This window comes from Anolis sagrei, chromosome 11 (genome assembly GCF_037176765.1).
Source record: "Anolis sagrei isolate rAnoSag1 chromosome 11, rAnoSag1.mat, whole genome shotgun sequence".
Taxonomy (NCBI): domain Eukaryota; kingdom Metazoa; phylum Chordata; class Lepidosauria; order Squamata; family Dactyloidae; genus Anolis; species Anolis sagrei.
The window spans coordinates 15,501,819-15,520,292 of record NC_090031.1 but is presented as its reverse complement, the minus strand read 5'-3'; the positions used below and the strand labels follow the sequence as shown (position 1 = coordinate 15,520,292).

Here is an 18,474-nt window from a genome sequence, read left to right as displayed (position 1 = left end):
TGGGGACCACTGATCTGGTCCAACCCCATTCAGGGATATCATAGCATCATAGAGTTGGAAGAGACTTCATGGGCCATCCAACCCCATTCCGCCAAGAAGCAAGAAAATTGCATTCGAAGCACCCCCGACAGATGGCCATCTCTTTCAAAGCACCCCCGACAGATGGCCATCTCTTTCAAAGCCGCCAAAGAAGGAGCCTCCACCACACTCTGGGGCAAAGAGTTCCACTGCTGAACAGCTCTTACAGTTGGGAAGTCCTTCCTAATGTTCAGATGGAATATCGAAACTAAGATTACGAATGTACAGTAATTATTTTTCTGATTTATACAGTTTACTCGTAGAGTAAATATAGGAAAGGAAGAAGAGGATCGGGGCCAGATCTCAGGGTGGCTCCAGGCCAAGGCCTGGCAACGGCATAATACAGCTCTGTTTGGGAACCGGTTCTTGCTACTTCGAAGGGGCGACATGGCTCTGTTCTCAATGGGTGCCTAAAAGGCAACGTTTAGCGTTATTTTTTGGCTTTCTTGACCTGAAACAACACATAACACACACAACCAAACATCAGAGCAAAGGAGGCCCACACAAACACAGGTTCAAGTCCTGTCCCTGGCCAGCCCACCTCGCAGGGTTGTTATGAAGTGGGATAGGATGGGAAAGAAAGACTCCCTCCCTCCCTCCCTCCCTCTCTCTCTCTCTCTCTCTTGGTTTCCTTACCTGTAGAGGTCCAGTGTTGTCCTGTTGTCTGCTCTGATTCGCCTCCGGCACGCCCTGCGGCTGCCTCCCTCACCTGTGCGGCTGCCACCTCCAGGCCCCTCCTTCCCCTCTTCTCCTCCTTTCTCTCTTTTTCACTCTTTCCTTCCTTCTTCCTTTCCAGCCCTGGTGAGGTCACTCCCTCCTTGTTTGCCTTGCCATTACGCCTTCGTGGGGCCCTGTGAAGGGAAACACGGGACCTTAGAGCATGTGCAGAGTGCCTTTCGCCACACCAAACACCATCCAAGCCCTCCCCTTGGAAAGGGGACATTTCTAGTTATATTTTAGTAGCTGTCCCCTGCCACACATTGCTGCGGTCCAGTCTGTGTATATGTGTTTTGTATGTTTGTATGTATTTGTGTATATGTAGATTTGTGCATGCACTGTAATGTTGTTGTTTTTTTTTTTTGCTTTTGAAGTCTTTTCTGCTGTGTTTTTCAGTGTTTTTATGACTGATGGTCACTTGTTGGCCTGATATGTACATTGTGACCAAATTTGGTGTCAATTGGTCCAGTGGTTTTTGAGTTATGTTAATTCCACAAACAAACATTACATTTTTATTTATATAGACTAGTTGTACCCCGCCACGCGTATCTGTGGCCCACATGGGGGTTCTGTGTGGGAGGTTTGGCCCAATTTTATCGTTGGTGGGGTTCAGAATGCTCTGTGATTGTAGGTGAACTATAAATCCCAGCAACTACAACTCCCAAATGTCAAGATTCTATTTCCCCCAAACTCCACCAGTGTTCACATTTGGGCATATTGAGTATTCATTCCAAGTGTGGTCCAGATCCGCCATTGTTTGAGTCCACAGTGCTCTCTGGATGTAGGTGAACTACAATTCCAAAACCAAAGGACACTACCCACCAAACCCTTCCAGTATTTTCTGTTGGTCATGGGAGAACTGTGTGCCAAGTTTGGTTCAATTCCATCGTTGGTGGGGTTCAGAATGCTCTTTGATTGTAGGTGAACTATAAATCCCAGCAACTACACCTCCCAAATGACAAAATCATTTTTTTAGTGATGATCACTCCTTGGGTTAGTAGGTATCTTGTGGCCAAATTTGGTGTCAATTCGTCCAATCGTTTTTGAGTTCTGTTAATCCCACACACATTACATTTTTATTTATATAGATGACAACAATCATTATGGTATCGTGTCCTATTACTGTTATCAAATACAAACACTCGTCTTCTCCTTTAAACACAGGCTGGATGGCCATCTGTCAGGAGGGATTTGATTGTGCCTGCCTTTATGGCAGAATGGGGATGGACTTTTGGGGGGTCCCTTCTCATTCTGGATTTGCAGAGACTGGATAGCCATCTCTGGATTGTGCCTTTCTGTCTGGTTGAATGGGTTGGACTGGGTTACCTTTGAGATCCCTTCCAACCCTAGAATTCTTTTATCATTGGGTTGCTGTGAGTTTTCTGGGCTGTCTGGCTTTGTCCCAGAAACATTATCTCCTGACATTTTGCCCACATCTATGGCAGGCATCCTCAGAGGTTGTGAGGTCTGTTGGAAAACTAGGCAAGTGGGGTTTATACATCTGTGGGATAATGTCCAGGGTAGGAGAAAGAACTCTTGTCTACTTGAGGCAATTGTGAATGTTGCCATTGGCCACTTTGATTAACACTGAATGGCCTTGCAGATTCAAAGTCTGGCTGCTTCCTGCCTGGGGAATTCTTTGTCAGGAGAAAATGCTTCTGGAACATGGCCAGGCAGCCTGGAAAACTCACAGCAACCCAGTGATTCTGGCCATGAAAGCCTTCGACAACATATTGAGCATCCCTTCTTCTCCTTAAAGCACAGGCTGGATGGCCATCTGTTGGGTGGGATTTGGTTGTGCCTGTCTTTATGGCAGAACTGTGACTTTTGGATTTGATGATGATGCAGAGGCTGGATAGACATCTGTGGATTGTCCCTTTCTGTCTGGTTGAATGGGGACTTTGATTGTGGCAAAATAGGTGTGGACTTGATGGCCCTTGGGGTCTTTCCAACTTTATTTCATTGTGTCAACATACACAATATGTGCACGTTGTACTATGTGCCTTTATGGTTATCTTTGACTATATTGTGCCCTGACTTGAAGCAAAAGGAGAGTTATAAATAAATAAATGTTAATAATTCTATTATTGTTGTTATTCCTATTAAGCAGAGGCCTGATGGCTATCTGTCGGGAGGGCTTTGATTGTGCCTTTATGGCAGAATTGGGTTGGACTGGATGGCCTTTTTGGGGGGGTCTCTTATAACTCTAGAATATTATTATTATTATTATTATTATTATTATTCAGCAGAGGCTGGATGGCCATCTGTTGGGAAAGGTTTTATTGTGCCTTCCTTTATGGCAGAATTTGATTGGACTGGATGGCCTTTTGGGGGGGGGGTCTCTTACAACTCCAGAATATTATTATAATTATTAAGCAGAGGCTGGATGGCCATCTGTTGGGAGGGGTTGAATGTGCCTTCCTTTATGGCAGAATTGGGTTGGACTGGGTGGTCTTTTTGGGGGGGTCTCTTATAACTCTAGAATATTATTATTATTATTATTATTATTCAGCAGAGGCTGGATGGCCATCTGTCAGGAGGGCTTTGAATGTGCCTTCCTTTATGGCAGAATTGGGTTGGACTGGATGGCCTTTTTTGGGGGGTCTCTTATAATTCTAGAATATTATTATTATTCAGCAGAGGCTGGATGGCCATCTGTCAGGAGGGCTTTGAATGTGCCTTCCTTTATGGCAGAATTGGGTTGGACTGGGTGGTCTTTTTGGGGGGGTCTCTTATAACTCTAGAATATTATTATTATTATTATTATTATTATTATTATTATTATTATTATTATTCAGCAGAGGCTGGATGGCCATCTGTCAGGAGGGCTTTGAATGTGCCTTCCTTGATGGCAGAATTGGGTTGGACTGGATGGCCTTTTTTGGGGGGTCTCTTATATAACTCTAAAATATTATTATTATTCAGCAGAGGCTGGATGGCCATCTGTCAGGAGGGCTTTGAATGTGCCTTCCTTTATGGCAGAATTGGGTTGGACTGGATGGCCTTTTTTGGGGGGTCTCTTATAAATCTAGAATATTATTATTATTGTTATTGTTATTATTATTATTATTAAGCAGAGGCTGGATGGCCATCTTTTCGGAGGGATTCGAATGTGCCTTCCTTTAAGGCAGAAAGGGTTTGAACTGGAAGGATGTTAAAGCAAAGTATATATTAAAAGTATATTGATGCAGACATTTAAAAAGACCGCTAGAGGGCGCTGCATGGTCCTGTTGGTTACTTTTCCATCTTTTCAATTGTGTTACTGCCTCTTGCCACCAGAGGGCGCCACAAGCTTCCTTCTTTGGAAGCACTCTGTGAGTTCCTCTCCGCAGAGCAAGAGCGCCCCCTGGTGGCAGGGAAGAATGGGCTGCACCTTGCAGCCTCTGCACAACAGCCTTGCATGGGAGGAGAAAAGAGGTCAGCTTTCTTCACTGCCCAGATCCATGCACAGAAATGGTCAAGGCGAGGGCAAGGGACTCTGATTTTATTGTGACGAGTGACTGGGCCAAGGACTTCTTGGACTATTTCATCCATTATCATAAAATTATGTAAACAGAGTTAAAGCAGAATTGGACTGGATTACTCTACTAAGATTCTATGATACAAATATATATTTAACAGTATAGTACTATATAATACTAATATTATGCTATGCAAATAATATAATACGTTGTATATACATATAATATTGATAATAATATGAAAACGTAAGACTATATAATACTAATAATACAAAATATTATATATTAAATATCATATTACCAATAATATTACTGTATAGTGATATAGTACAATATAGTATATATATTGCTAATATTGTGCTATGTTAATAATATAACATATTGTATGTACATATAACTTGTAAGCCACTCTGAGTCCCCTTCGGGGTGAGAGAGGGCAGGGTATAACTGTTGTAAATAAATATTGAATATCTGTCTATCCTGTCTATCAATCATCTATCTATCTATAATCTATCTATCTATCTATCACCTATTCTGTTTGTCTATTCTATCTATCTATCTATCTATCTATCTATCTATCTATCTATCTACCTTGTCTGTCTGTCATCAATTCATCTATCTATCTATCTATCTATCTATCTATCTATCTATCTATCAATCAGATCTATCTGTCAGATCTATCTATCTACACATCTATCTATATACCAATCATGTCTATCTACATATCTATAGCTTCCATATATGTCTATTTAAATATATCTATCTATATAGCCATCACATGTGTGTCTGTGTTTCTATCTATCTATCTATCTATCTATCTATCTATCTATCTATCTATCTATCTATCTATCTATCCTGCCTGACTGCCTATCTATCTATCTACCTACCTGTCTGTCCGTCCATCCATCCATCCATCCATCCATCCATCCATCTATCTATCTATCTATCTATCTATCTATCTATCCTGCCTGTCTGCCTATCTATCTACTTACCTGTCCGTCTGTCCGTCCGTCCATCCATCTATCCTGCTGCCTGCCTATCTATCTGCCCGCCTGCCCGCCCGCCCATCCATCCATCCATCCATCCATCCATCCATCTATCTATCTATCTATCTATCTATCTATCTATCTATCCTGCCTGTCTGCCTATCTATCTACCTGTCTGTCTGTCCGGCCGTCCGTCCGTCCGTCCATCCATCCATCCATCCATCCATCCATCCATCCATCCATCCATCTATCTATCTATCTAACAATCATGTTCATCTATCTATCTATTGATCTACATAGCTATCTATATAGTAATAATATCTATCTATCTATCTTTATAGTAATCATATCTGTCTGTCTATTTATCTATCTATCTGTCTGTTTATCTATCTATCGATCGATCGATCTACATAGCTATCTATATAGTAATCACATCTATCTGTCTGTCTATATATCTATCTCTATAGCAATCATACCTGTCTATCTATCATATCTATGGCTGCGTGGCCATCTGTCGGGAAGGTCTGGATGGTGCTTCCTGCCTGGCCGAAGGAGCCTGGACTGGATGGCCTTTGGGGGTCCCTCCTATGATTCTGTGCAGCTCGGGGGCACTCAGGCATCTCTTCCTTGCCTCTGGTAGACTGCCACTGTGTAGGGAGGATGCGTAGACTCTGCTGGGGGTTGTGGCAATATGGGGTGGGCCCATTGGGGCAAAGGGAACCCCGGAAGGCCACCCTACCCCCCTCTCCTTGTTGTGTGTGCCATTATCCCTGTGCTGGCGCTCCTTCCTGCCAGGCCTCTTCCTTGCTATTTTTGCCCGCATCCCTTTCGGCTGCCTCTGCGTCACCAAGTGTCAACTCCACTGTCAGATAAATAAAGCTCTGCTCTTGAGTGGCCCAGGAAGCGCAGGCAGGCCGATGGGTGGATGGATGGGGGCCTTATGGCTGCTTGGGCCTCCTCCGGACCAGAGGAGAAGGGGGTGGCTCCCTAGCACTGAGCCTTGACAGTTCAAGTGGGGCCAAACTGCATCTTTTCCACTGTGTAGATGCACCCAGTACTGGCTTATAGCTACTGGTGATGGTTTATTGGCAAGGCAGGGAGAGGCCTCCCCATGTCTCTCTTACCTGCCTCTGGCACTCCAATCGGAGGAGAGTCTCTTGCCAGGATCAGGTTGGTGCCGCCTGGAAAACAAACATTGGGGGTGAACCTCCGGCCCATTTGAATGCAGGTTGTGTTCTCTGGAACAGCACCAGAATGTCCCCAGAACCCACAAGAGGCAGCTAGTACACCCACCTTCCTCCCCTTCCTCCCCTTCCAGCCTTCCTGTCTCTTTCCTTCTTTCTTTCCCTCTCCCTTCTGTCCTCCTTCATTCCCTTCCCTCCATTCTTTTATTTTATTCCTTCCCTTCCCTTTAAACCTTCATTCCTTCTATCCTGCCTTTCTCATTCTTTCTTTCCCTTTTTATCCTTCTCTACAATTTTCCTTTCCTTTCACTTAATTTCTTCCTTCCCTTTCATTCCTTCTCTTCCTTCCCTTCCATCCTTTCCTTTATTTCCTCCCCTTCCCTTTTAACCTTCCTTCCTTCTAACCCGCCTTTCCCATTCCTTCCTTTCCTCTTTATCCTTCCCTACCATCCTTCCTTTCACCCTTCCCTTTCATCCCTTTTTCCTTCCCTTCCTTCCTTCCTTCCTTCCTTCCTTCCTTCCTTCCCTTCCATCCTTTCCTTTATTTTCTTCCCTCCCTCCCTTCCCTTTTAACCTTCCTTCCATCTATCCTGCCTTTCCCATTCCTTCCTTTCCTCTTTATCCTGCCTTTTCTTTTTCTTTCTCTTTCCTTTCACTTAATTTCCTTTCCTCCTTCTCTTTCATCCTTCCTTTTCCTTCCTTTCCTTCCCTTCCATCCTTTCCTTTATGTTCTTCCCTCCTTCCTTTTCCCCTTCCCTTTTAACCTCCCTGCTATCCTGCCTTTCCCATTCCTTCCCTTCCTCTTTGTCCTTCCCTACCATCCTTCCTTTTCTTCCTTTCACTCCTTTTCCTTTCCTTCCTTCCCTTGTTTCATTCCTCCCCTTCCATCCTTTCCTTTATTTTCTTCCCTCCTTCTTTTCCCCCTTCTCTTTTAACCTTCCTGCTATCCTGCCTTTCCTATTCCTTCCTTTCCTCTTTAGCCTTCCCTACCGTCCTCCCTTTCCTTTTCTTTCTTTCCCACTTTTCACTTAATTTGCTTTCTTCCTTCCCTTTCATCCCTCTTTTTTCTTCCCTTCCTTCCTTCCGTTCCCTTCCCTTCCCTTCCCTTCCCTCTTTTCCTCTATTTCCTTCTTTCCCTTTCAACCTTTCTTCTTTCTATCCTGCCTTTCCCATTCCTTCCTTCCCTACCATCCTTTCCTTTCTTTATTTCCTTGCACTTAATTTTCCTTCCCTAACATCCTTTCCTTTTCTTTCTCTCCTTCCTTTCACTTAATTTCCTCTCTTCCTTCCCTTCCTTCCCTCCTTTTCCCTTCCTTCCATCCTTTCCTTCCTTCCCTTTCAACCTTAATTCCTTCTATCCTGCCTTTCCCATTCCTTCCTTCCCTACCATCCTTTCCTTTTCTTTCTTTCCTTCCTTGCACTTAATTTTCCTTCCCTTCCTTCCTTCCCTTTCATTCTTTTCTTTATTTTCTTCCTTCCTTGCTTCCCCTCTTCCTTCCTTTCCCTTCCATCCTTCCATTCCATTGCTAACTCTTCCCATCCTTGCAACACAGGCCAAGTGTAGGCTCCTTGGGGCCGAGCGCTTCCCTCATTTTTCCTTTCTTGCTGCAGGAAGACATGATTTCTTTTCCTTGGAACCTTTGTTATGATTCTTTAAGTAACGATCTAGGTATCCTGCTTTAATTGTGCCTTTCCCAACTGCCTCTTGTTTGCATTTGGCACAAACCGGTTCAGAGGTGTTCAGGTTTCTCTCCTGTGTCCTTCCCTTCATCTTTTGCATCTCGGCTGCCCTTCCTCCTCCTCCTTTTCTGCCCCAAGTGGAAACCTTTTGCCCCGAATCAAAGCCAACTGGTTCTTCAGGGAAACAAGGCCAAGGGTTGCGTGGAAAATGGGGAAATGGAGGAAAAAACACGCGGATGTCCCTTTCCAAGCCCTGTTTGCTCAGAGAAACAGGTAAGACTGGTCCGGAGGGACATTTTTTGGGGGGAAGAAGTGAAGCCCGGTGCGGGTGCTGAGCCCTGTTTCCAAGCACAAAGATCATGAAGAGTGAATGCCTCTGAGCATGTGCAGAAGGCTTTCTCCCTCACCACCAACACCGCCAACTTTTACTTGACTCTTCTACTTGTCTATGTTCCTCTCAATCATATCGATCCTCTCTCACTGTCATGTCTAATATATCTATGGCTAGCTGGCCATCTGTCAGGAGGGCTTTGATGGTGTCTTCCATGATTGAATGGGGTTGGACTGGATGGCCTTTGGGATCTCTTCCAGCTCTAAGGTACTATATATCTATCTGTCATCTCTCTCTCTCTCTCAATCATACATATGGCCGGATCGTCATCTGTAGGGAAGGTTTGGATGGTGTTTTCCATGATGGAATGGGATTGGACTGGATCGCCATTGAGATCTCTTCCAGCTCTAAGATACAATATATCTATGATATATCTAGCTGTCATCTCTCTCTCTCAGTCAATCATATATATGGCTGGATGATCATCTGTTGGGAAGACTTCGATGGTGTCTTCCATGATGGAATGAGATTGGACTGGATGGCCACTGAGATATCTTCCAGCTCTAAGATATATCTATGATATAGCTAGCTGTCGTCTCTCTCAATCATATATATGGCTGGATGGTCATCTGTCAGGAGGGCTTTGATGGTATCTTCCATGATGGAATGGGTTTGGACTTGATAGGCTTTGGGATCTCTTCCAGCTCTATGATATGACATATCTGTCATCTCTCTGTCAGTCATACATATGGCTGGATGGTCATATGTTGGGAGGGCTTGGATGGTGTCTTCCATGATGGAATGGGGCTGGACGGGATGGCCATTAAGATCTCTTCCAGCTCTAAGATACAATACATCTATGATATATCTAGCTGTCATCCCTCTCTCTCTCTCTCTCTCTCAATCATATATATGGCTGGATGGTCATCTGTCGGGTGGGCTTGGATGGTGTCTTCCTGCCTGGCAGATGGGGTTGGACTACATGGCCTTTAGAGGTCCCTTCCAACTCTAGGATTCTCTATATATCATATACACATGTATATCTCAATCATATCTATGACTGGCTGGTTATCTGTCAGGAGAGATTGGATGATCCTTTCTGAGGGGGTTGAACTAAATGGCCCTTGGGATTCTCATCCAGCTCATGAAATATGTCATACATTTCCCTCTCCATCATATCTATCTATCTAACATCTCTCTCTCAATCATACCTATGGCTGGACAGCCATCTGTCAGGAGGGCTTGGATGGTGCCCTGCTTTCTGACAGAAGGGGGTTTGACTGGATGGCTTTTGGGGGTCCCTTTCAATTCTAGGATTCCCTATGTATCATATATATGCATATTTCTTATCCAAATCTATGATTCTGTACCAAATACATATGTCATTCTATCTATTATGTGGCCGGATGGACATCTGTCGGGAGGGCTTGGATGGTGTCCTGCTCCCTGGCAGAAAGGGGTTGGACTGGATGGCCTTTGTGGTTCCTTTCAACTCTAGGATTCTCTATATATCACATACATATGTCTATCTCAATCATATCTATGGCTGGTTGGATGATCCTTTCTAAGGACTAAATGGCCCTTGGGGGTCTCATCCAGCTCATGAAATATGTCATACATTTCCCTCTCAATCATAACTTATCTATCATATCTCTCTCAATCATACCTATGGCTGGCTGGCCATCTGTCAGGAGAGATTGGATGATCCTTTCTAAGGAGGTTGGACAAAATGACCCTTGGGGATCTCATCCAGCTCATGAAAGATGTCATACATTTCCCTCTCAGTCATCTCTCTCTCTCTCTCAATTATACCTATGGCTGGCTGGCCATCTGTCGGGAGAGATTGAATGATCCTTTCGGAGGGGGGTTGGACTAAATAGCCCTTGGGGGTCTCATCCAGCTCATGAAATATGTCATACATTTCCCTCTCAATCATATCTATCTATCTATCATCTCTCTCTCAATCATACCTATGGCTGGCTGGCTGGCCATCTGTCAGGAGAGATTGGATGATCCTTTCTGAGAGGGTTGGACTAAATGGCCCTTGGGAGTCTCATCCAGCTCATGCCTTTCTTTGTGGAAGAAGTAGGTTGGACTGGATGGCCTTTGGGGATCCCTTTCGACTATTCTCTATATATCATATACATGTGTTATATCTCAATCACATCTATGGCTGGCTGGTCATCTGTCAGGAGAGATCCTTTCTAAGAGGATTGGACTAGTTGGCCCTGGGGGTCTCATCCAGCCCATGAAATATGTCATACATTTCCCTCTCAATCATATCTTATCTATCATGTCTCTCTCAATTATACCTATGGCTGACTGGCCATCTGTCAGGAGAGATTGGATGATCCTTTCTAAGGGGGTTGGACTAAAGAGCCCTTGGGGGTCTCCTCCAGCTCATGAAATATGTCATACATTTCCCTCTCAGTCATCTCTCTCACTCTCTTTCTCTCTCAATCATACCTATGGCTGGCTGGCCATCTGTTGGGAGAGATTGGATGATCCTTTCTGAGGGGGCTGGACTAAATGGCCCTTGGGGATCTCATCCACCTCATGAAATATGTCATACATTTCCCTCTCAGTCATCTTTCTCTCTCTCTTTCTCTCTCAATCATACCTATGGCTGGCTGGCCATCTGTCGGGAGAGATTAGATGATCCTTTCTAAAAGGGTTGGACTAAATTGCCCTTGGGGGTCTCATCTGGCTCATGAAATATGTCATACATTTCCCTCTCAATCATATCTTATCTATCATGTCTCTCTCAATCATACCTATGACTGGCTGGCCATCTGTCAGGAGAGATTGGATTATCCTTTCTGAGGGGATTGGACTAAATGGCCCTTGGGGGTCTCATCTAGCTCATGAAATATACATTTCTCTCTAAGTCATCTCTCTCTTTCTCTCTCAATCATACCTATGGCTGGCTGGCCATCTGTCAGGAGAGATTGGATGATACTTTCTGAGGGGCTTGGACTAAATGGCTTTTGGGGATCTCGTGCAGCTCATGAAATATGTCATACATTTCCCTCTCAGTCATATCTATCTATCGTCTCTCTCTCAATCATACCTATGGCTTGCTGGCTTGTTGGATGGTCCTTTCTAAGAGGCTGAATTGTTGGATGATTCTTTCTAAGGGGGTTGGTCTAAATGGCCCTTGTGGGTCTCCTCCAGCTCATGAAGTATGTCATACATTTCCCTCTCAATCCTATCCTATCTATCATGTCTCTCTCAGTCATGCCCATGGCTGGCTGGCCATCTGTCGGGAGGGCTTGGGTGGTGCCTTCCTGCCTGGCTCTTCCCCCTTAGCCCCTTCCCCTTGGAGACAAGAAGGGAAAGCGGCAGGCGCTGGGACCCAGCGGAGCCTCTCTCCCTCTCTGCTTCTCCCTCCGCCCCTGGGCTTTTGCAGAGAAAGGAGGGAGGCGCGGCGGAGGGCACTGCAGTGCTGCTGATGCTGCTGCTGCGCCGACTGCGGAGGAACCCAGAAGAGAGCCATTGAGGATTGGGATTGAGATTGAGAGAGGAGGGGGGCGCGCCACGGGGGGGAAGAGCAGCGGAGGGGGGCGGGCGGGGCGCGGAACGGCGGAGCCTAGCAACCCCTGGCCTTCAAGGAGGCCCGAGCAGTGCATCCTTGCAAAGAGCAGCATCCTCCTCTGCAGCATCCTCCTTCCAAAAGGAGGGGGGAAGATTGGCAGGTGAGCGGGGAAGGGAGGGGCAGGGCCAGGGGAGGGGGCTGTCGGGAGGGGCATTGGATCTATTTTGGGAGGGGAAGGGGGAGGGCTGGCAAGGTAAACAAGGGAGCCTCCCTGCAATGCAAGGGGCTTCCTTTCCCCCCACTCTATTCTAGGCCTGTGTTTCTCAATGCTGAGACCTCTTCAGACAGCTCCTCATGACCCCCCAACCATCAAAATTATTTTCCTTGCTATTTCCATAACTGGCATTTTGCTCCTCTTAGAAATCCTCATGTCAATATCTGACATTTGGTGTCTATACCAAATACATATGTAATCCTATGTATTATGTGGCTAGCTGGCCATCTGTCGGGAGGGCTTGACACATCACTGGACCACATTACTGAAATTTGAATAGTGGTGGGGTTGGGGGGAGGATGGGTTTTGTCATTTGGGAGTTGTAGTTGCTGGGATTTATAGTTCGCTTGAACTCCGCCAGCAATGAAATTGAACCAGACTTGGCCCACAACAGAAAATGCTGAAAGGGCTTGGAGGGCCTTGACCTTGAGTTTAGGAGTTGTAGTTCACTTACACCCAGAGAGCACTGTGGGCTCAAATAAGGATGGATCTGGACCAAACTTGGCATGAATGCTCCATATGCCCAAATGTGAACACTGATGGAGTTTGGGGAAAACAGACCTTGGCATTTGGGAGTTGTAGTTGCTAGGATTTATAGTTCACCTACAATCAAAGAGCATTCTGAACTCCACCAGCAATGGAAATGAACCAAACTTGGCCCACAGAACTCCCACGACCAACAGAAAATACTGGAAGGGTTGAAGGGCATTGACTTTGAGTTTGAGAGTTCTAGTTCACCTACACCCAGAGAGCACTGTGGACTTAAACAATGATGGATCTGGACCAAACGTGGCATGAATACTCAATATGCCAAAATGTGAACACTGGTTGAGTTTGGGGAAAACAGACTTTGGCATTTGGGACTTGTAGTTGCTGGGATTTATAGTTCGCCTGCCATCAAAGAGCATTCTGAACTCCACCAACAAAGGAATTGAACCAAACTTGGCCCAGAACTGAAAATACTGAAAGGGTTTGGAGGGCCTTGACCTTGAGTTTGAGAGTTGTAGTTCACCTTCATCCAGAGAGCACTGTGGACTTAAACAATTATGGATCTGGACCAAACATGGCATGAATACTCAATATGCCCAAATGTCAACAATGGTTGAGTTTGAGGAAAACAGACTTTGGCATTTGGGAGTTGTAGTTGCTGGGAGTTATAGTTCGCCTGCCATCAAAGAGCATTCTGAACTCCACCAACAATGGAATTGAACCAAACTTGGCCCACAGAACTCCCACGACCAACAGAAAATACTGGAAGGGTTTGGTGGGCATTGACCATGGGTTTTGGAGTTGTAGTTCACCTTCATCCAGACTCAAACAATGGTAGATCTGGACCAAACTTTGCATGGATACTCAATATGCCCACATGTGAACACTGGTGGAGTCTGTGGAAAATAGACCTTGACATTTGGGAGCTGTAGTTGCTGGGATTTATAGTTCAGCTATCATCAAGGAGCATTCTGTATCCCACCAATGATAGAACTGGGCCAAACTTCCCACACAGTATCCCCATGACCAACAGAAAATACTGGAAGGATTTGGGATGAATTGACAGTGATTTAGGAGAGACCTTGGGAGAGTTGCACTCTCTCAGCCTCAGGAATAACACTTCCTCATAAGGTAGGGAAACAGGCTTTTGCAGGACCGGGTTGATCCTAATAGCGAAGCAAGAGAGTTCTAGAGAGCACTGTGAACCCAAAGGGCTTCCTAAGACCTGATGGTCTTTGGTGATCCCTCTGAAACCCCCTCGCGACCCCCAGGTTGAGAAAGAAAGGAGCATCAACCTGAGCAACACCAGTCCCTGGCTTTCCTCCCTGGTTTGGAGCCTGAAACAGCCTCCCATGATTTTGTTGGGAGGGTACATTGCTGGGCCCCTTCCCCGTAGCAGAATCGCTGGCTTTCTGCTCTTGGCAGTCCCTGCAACCCCAAAGCGGACCTGTTTTCTTAGTAAAGGCATTTGTAGTCCTCTGGGGATGTTTGGAGCTCTGATGCACAGGGACTGCTTCCGTTTGCAGGCTCCTAGTGGCCACAAGCCTCAGCCTCAAAGCCCTCAAAACGAGCCGGTCCTTGCTGAAGCTGTCGAGTTACGAAACCCACCCCGCAGGAAGGAAGCCGACGCTCCAGTACTGGGTGCACACGCAATGCACAAACATCTGCCCAGAGCCAAGGCCGCGAGCTGAGTGAGGGCAGCTTGGATGCATGATTTCAGCTATCGTAGGTGGCCCCTGAGCATGTGCAGAGCGCCCCAAGTGCAGGGCTGTAGAAGAGCTCTCCATGCAAAGGAAAGTGAGGGCAGCTGGCCCCTGAGCATATGCAGAGCGGCCCCAAGTGCCATCCCCTTCCTGGTAGGGCTCTGGGCTGCAGAGGAGCTCTCCAGGGTCCTGGATCTGGGTAAAGGCCTGGCATGGGCTTTAGCTCCATTTGCTTAAGTTCCCTTTTCGAAACCAGGGCTGCTTCTGAGTCACACAAGGCTCTTCTGCTTTGCTTTTCGGGGGCAACTGAGCCCTGCAAAAAGCCTTAACCCTATGAGGATGTGTTATTCCTGTGTCTGAGAGAGTGTGACCCTCCCAAGGTCACCCCCAATAGGTTTCTGTCCAAGGAATGCTGTCTATTACGTGTGGGCCAACTTGGGCCCTCCAGGGGTTTTTGGACTTCATCTCCCACAATTCCTAGCAGCCTACCAGCTCTTTGCTTGTAGGCGAACTATAAATCCCAGCAACCACAAATCCAAAATTTCAAGGTCTAGTTTCCTCAAATGCCACCAGTGTTAATAGTTGGGCATATTGAGTATTTGTGCCAAGTTTGGTCCAGATCTATAATTTGTTTGAGTGAACTACAACTCCCAAACTCAAGGTCAATGCCCACCAAACCCTTCCAGTATTTTTTGTTGGTCATGGAAGTTCTGTGTGCCAAGTTTGGTTCAATTCCGTTATTGGTGGAGTTCAGAATGCTCTTTGATTGATAAATCCCAGCAACTACAACTCCCAAAAGTTTAAAATGAGCCAACAATGTGATGCGGCGGCAAAAAAAGCCAATGGGATTTTGGCCAGCATCAATAGGATTCTAGTGTCTAGAACCAGGAAAGTTATGTTACCCCTCTATTCTGCCTTGGTTAGACCATACCTGGAACCACACTGTGTCCAATTCTGGGCACTGAAATTGAAGGGAGATGTTGACAAGCTGGAATGTGTCCAGAGGAGGGCGACTAAAATGATCAAGGGTCTGGAGAACAAGCCCTATGAGGAGCGGCTTAAAGAGCTGGATATGTTTAGCCTGAAGAAGAGAAGGCTGAGAGGAGACATGATGAGGGCACATTGCTTGATGTTTATTTATATTGTTTCTTGTATTTTATTTTTAATTTTTATATTTTACTGTTGTTGTATGTTGTTTATTTGCATTGCTGTATTGTTGGGCTTGGCCTCATGTAAGCCACCCAAGTCCCCTTGGGGCGGAGTATAAATAAAGTTTAATAATAATAATAATAATAATAACATTAATAATAGCCATGTATAAATATGTGAGGGGAAGCCACAGGGAGGAGGGAGCAAGCTTGTTTTCTGCTGCCCTGGAGACTAGGACGCAATGGAACAATGGCTTCAAACTACAAGAAAGGAGATTCCATGTGAACATTAGGAAGAACTTCCTGACTGTGAGAGCAGTTCAGCAGTGGAACTCTCTGCCCTGGAGTGTGGTGGAGGCTCCTTCTTTGGAGGCTTTGAAACAGAGGCTGGGTGGCCATCTTTTGGGGTTGTTTTGAATGCAATTTTCCTGCTTCTTGGCAGAATCGGGTTGGACTGGTTGGCTCATGAGGTCTAACAGTAGCAAAATTGCTGTTATGAAGTAGCAATGAAAATAATATTATGGTTGGGGGGTCACCAAAACAAGAGGAACTGTATTAAGGGGTTGTGGCATTAGGAAGGTTGAAAAACACTGCTTTAGACTGAGGCAGCCGTGAAGCCTCAGGGTCTTGACACCATCAGGTCTGTAAAGCCATCTTGCTTTGTTTTCCAGGCTGACCCGAGGGGCTGCGAACGAGAGGAAGAGCAACGTCCACTTTGCCAGATGCCCACCTTTTAAGCCAGACGTCTGACCACCCCTCGACACCCGGCCGGAGAGTCTTGACCAGCACCTGGAGGAGAGGAAGGCACTCTGTTGTGTTCCACTCTGCTCTGTGTGGGCGAGAGGTTGAGGTCAGAGCTCAGGAATTTGCCAAACACATTCTCCTGGGGCCTCGTCCAGGAATTCCAGCCGGCCCTTGAGGCGGCTGCATGTGGGACTCACCTGCCGAGCAGGTGCCCCAGGCCCTCAGCTGCCTTAGGTCTGCCTCCAAGACTTCAGAGATGCTGGAGGAGGGCTATTGTTAGGGGCCCCGCCGGGGATTTGCAGCACCCACTGGGGGGCTTATCAGTGGCCAGCGCCATTCTCGCCGCCGTCCTCCCCCTCCCGCCCCGGGAAGCAGCCATTTTTGCTACCTTGGGCCCACGATGCGCCCCGGGGGCGGTGGCTCCGGGGGCGTTCTCCAGCGCTGCCGCTTCACGTCCCGCGCCCGCTTCAAAGCCCGGCCTGCTGCAGACGGCCCCACGGCCGCCTAGCCCCATGCAGGAGGGGGTCCTGGGGGAGCCCGGCCGACCCCCCGAGAGCCATGTCAAGAGCCTGCTCATGTCCTGCCTGAAGGGGCAGCAGGTCATGCTCAAGATGGAGGCCATGAAGATCATCCACCCGGAGAAGTTCCCTCCGGAGCGCCAGGGCGTCGGAGTGGGACCCGCTTCCTCGCGCTGTTTTGCCCCGGCACCCCGCCGCGAGCCTCCCCTGTCCGCCAAGCGAGCCTGGCCCTCCGAGCCAGAGATCATCGTCAACCAGGCCTGCGGGGGGGATCTCCCGGCGCTGGACCCCCCCGGCCCTCTGGGGCTCCCCCGGACGCCCCCCCTGCCCCGGCGCGGAGAGCGCATCTGCTTCCACCGGCCCCCGCCACCCTTGCCGCTGCCGCCAGCCCCCTCCTCCTGCTCCCCGTCTTCAGATGAGGTGATCGCCAACCAGTACGCTCTGCAGCCCCCTCCGTCGCTGCCCCCACCACCGCCGGCATCGCCCTGCGAGCCCCTGGAGTGTCCCACCTGCGGCCACCGCTACAACTTCACCCACAAGCGGCCGCGCATCCTCTCCTGCCTGCACTCGGTCTGCGAGGAGTGCCTGCAGATCCTCTACGAGTCCTGCCCCAAGTACAAGTTCATCTCCTGCCCCACCTGCAAGCGCGAGACCGTCCTCTTCACCGACTACGGCCTGGCCGCCCTGGCCGTCAACACCAGCATCCTCAACCGCCTGCCCGCCGAGGCCCTGGCTGGCCCCGGGAACCCCGTCCAGTGGAGCAGCGAGGCCGACCGCAGCTGCTACCAGACCTTCCGCCAGTACTGCGGTGCCGCCTGCACCTGCCACGTCCGCAACCCGCTCTCCTCCTGCACCATCATGTGAGCCGTGGACAGTGGGGCCCTGCCATTGCACCCTCTCCCTTGTCTCCCTTCTGGACCACAGGGCCGTTTGCACAGAGAGGAACCTGAGACTCAATCTGCTAAGCAATGCGGGGACTCTGCAGCAAGGGCCATTGCTTTGTGGCCTAAGAGGGGAATATGGGGAGTGGGCCTGGATTAGGGGTCACCTTGATGCCAGGAAAGGAGAGAGGCTCGGTGCAGGACAGAAGGAAGAAGAGCACAGGGGCCACAAGGCCCTCCACCGCCTCCACCACCATCTCGCTTCCCTCTTTGTTCCACCTCCAGCCCCTTTTCTCCCTGTTGGGAAACGTAAGGTCCATCATTGCACAGGATTGTGACCACAGGACTCTGGAGGAAGAGCGGTTGCCAAGGGTAAAGACAGAGGCCAATGGGGCCTGTGCCAGGAGCCGGATGGGAGCCCATATGTTATTTGCCAAAGCTTCTGTCTCTGTGGCCAAGCCGTTTGGGGGTCCGACTTGGTGCCGCTGCCAACCGGAAACAATTTGCCAAGAGACGGCCTTGTCGGATGCCGGCCTCCGCTCCTCTTCCGTAGAACCAAGGGACAAAGGATGGGGGGTGGGGGGCTCTTTCTCTTTTTCCACGTTCCTCATTTTGGGGCGCTCTTTCAGAGACACTCCCCGTTGGCCCTTTGCACCCAATAAAACAGATTGCGGTTGCCAAATTCCTCCTCCTCCTTGGGTTGCCTTTGGGTCGGGAGAGTGATCAATGGGAAGGCCTTGATTCA

At 47.9% G+C, this 18,474-nt stretch overlaps 2 protein-coding genes across 2 annotated transcripts in view; one reads left to right on the top strand and one right to left on the bottom strand.

Moving 5' to 3' along the window:
- The window catches only part of CYSRT1 (cysteine rich tail 1), a 42,030-nt gene that overhangs the window by 9,787 nt on the left and 13,769 nt on the right, over window positions 1–18,474 (bottom strand). The window contains exons 2-3 of the mRNA XM_060757274.2: window positions 6,367–6,423; window positions 715–929 (exon numbers count right to left, since the gene is read on the bottom strand). The gene's annotated coding sequence lies outside the window, so the exon portion shown is untranslated. The remainder of the gene's footprint in view (window positions 1–714; window positions 930–6,366; window positions 6,424–18,474) is intronic.
- Window positions 11,991–17,803, top strand: RNF208 (ring finger protein 208). The gene is made up of 2 exons (XM_060757268.2): window positions 11,991–12,132; window positions 16,258–17,803. The coding sequence occupies exon 2, from the start codon at window positions 16,843–16,845 to the stop codon at window positions 17,710–17,712; it is 870 nt and encodes a 289-aa protein (XP_060613251.2). The 5' UTR covers window positions 11,991–12,132; window positions 16,258–16,842; the 3' UTR covers window positions 17,713–17,803.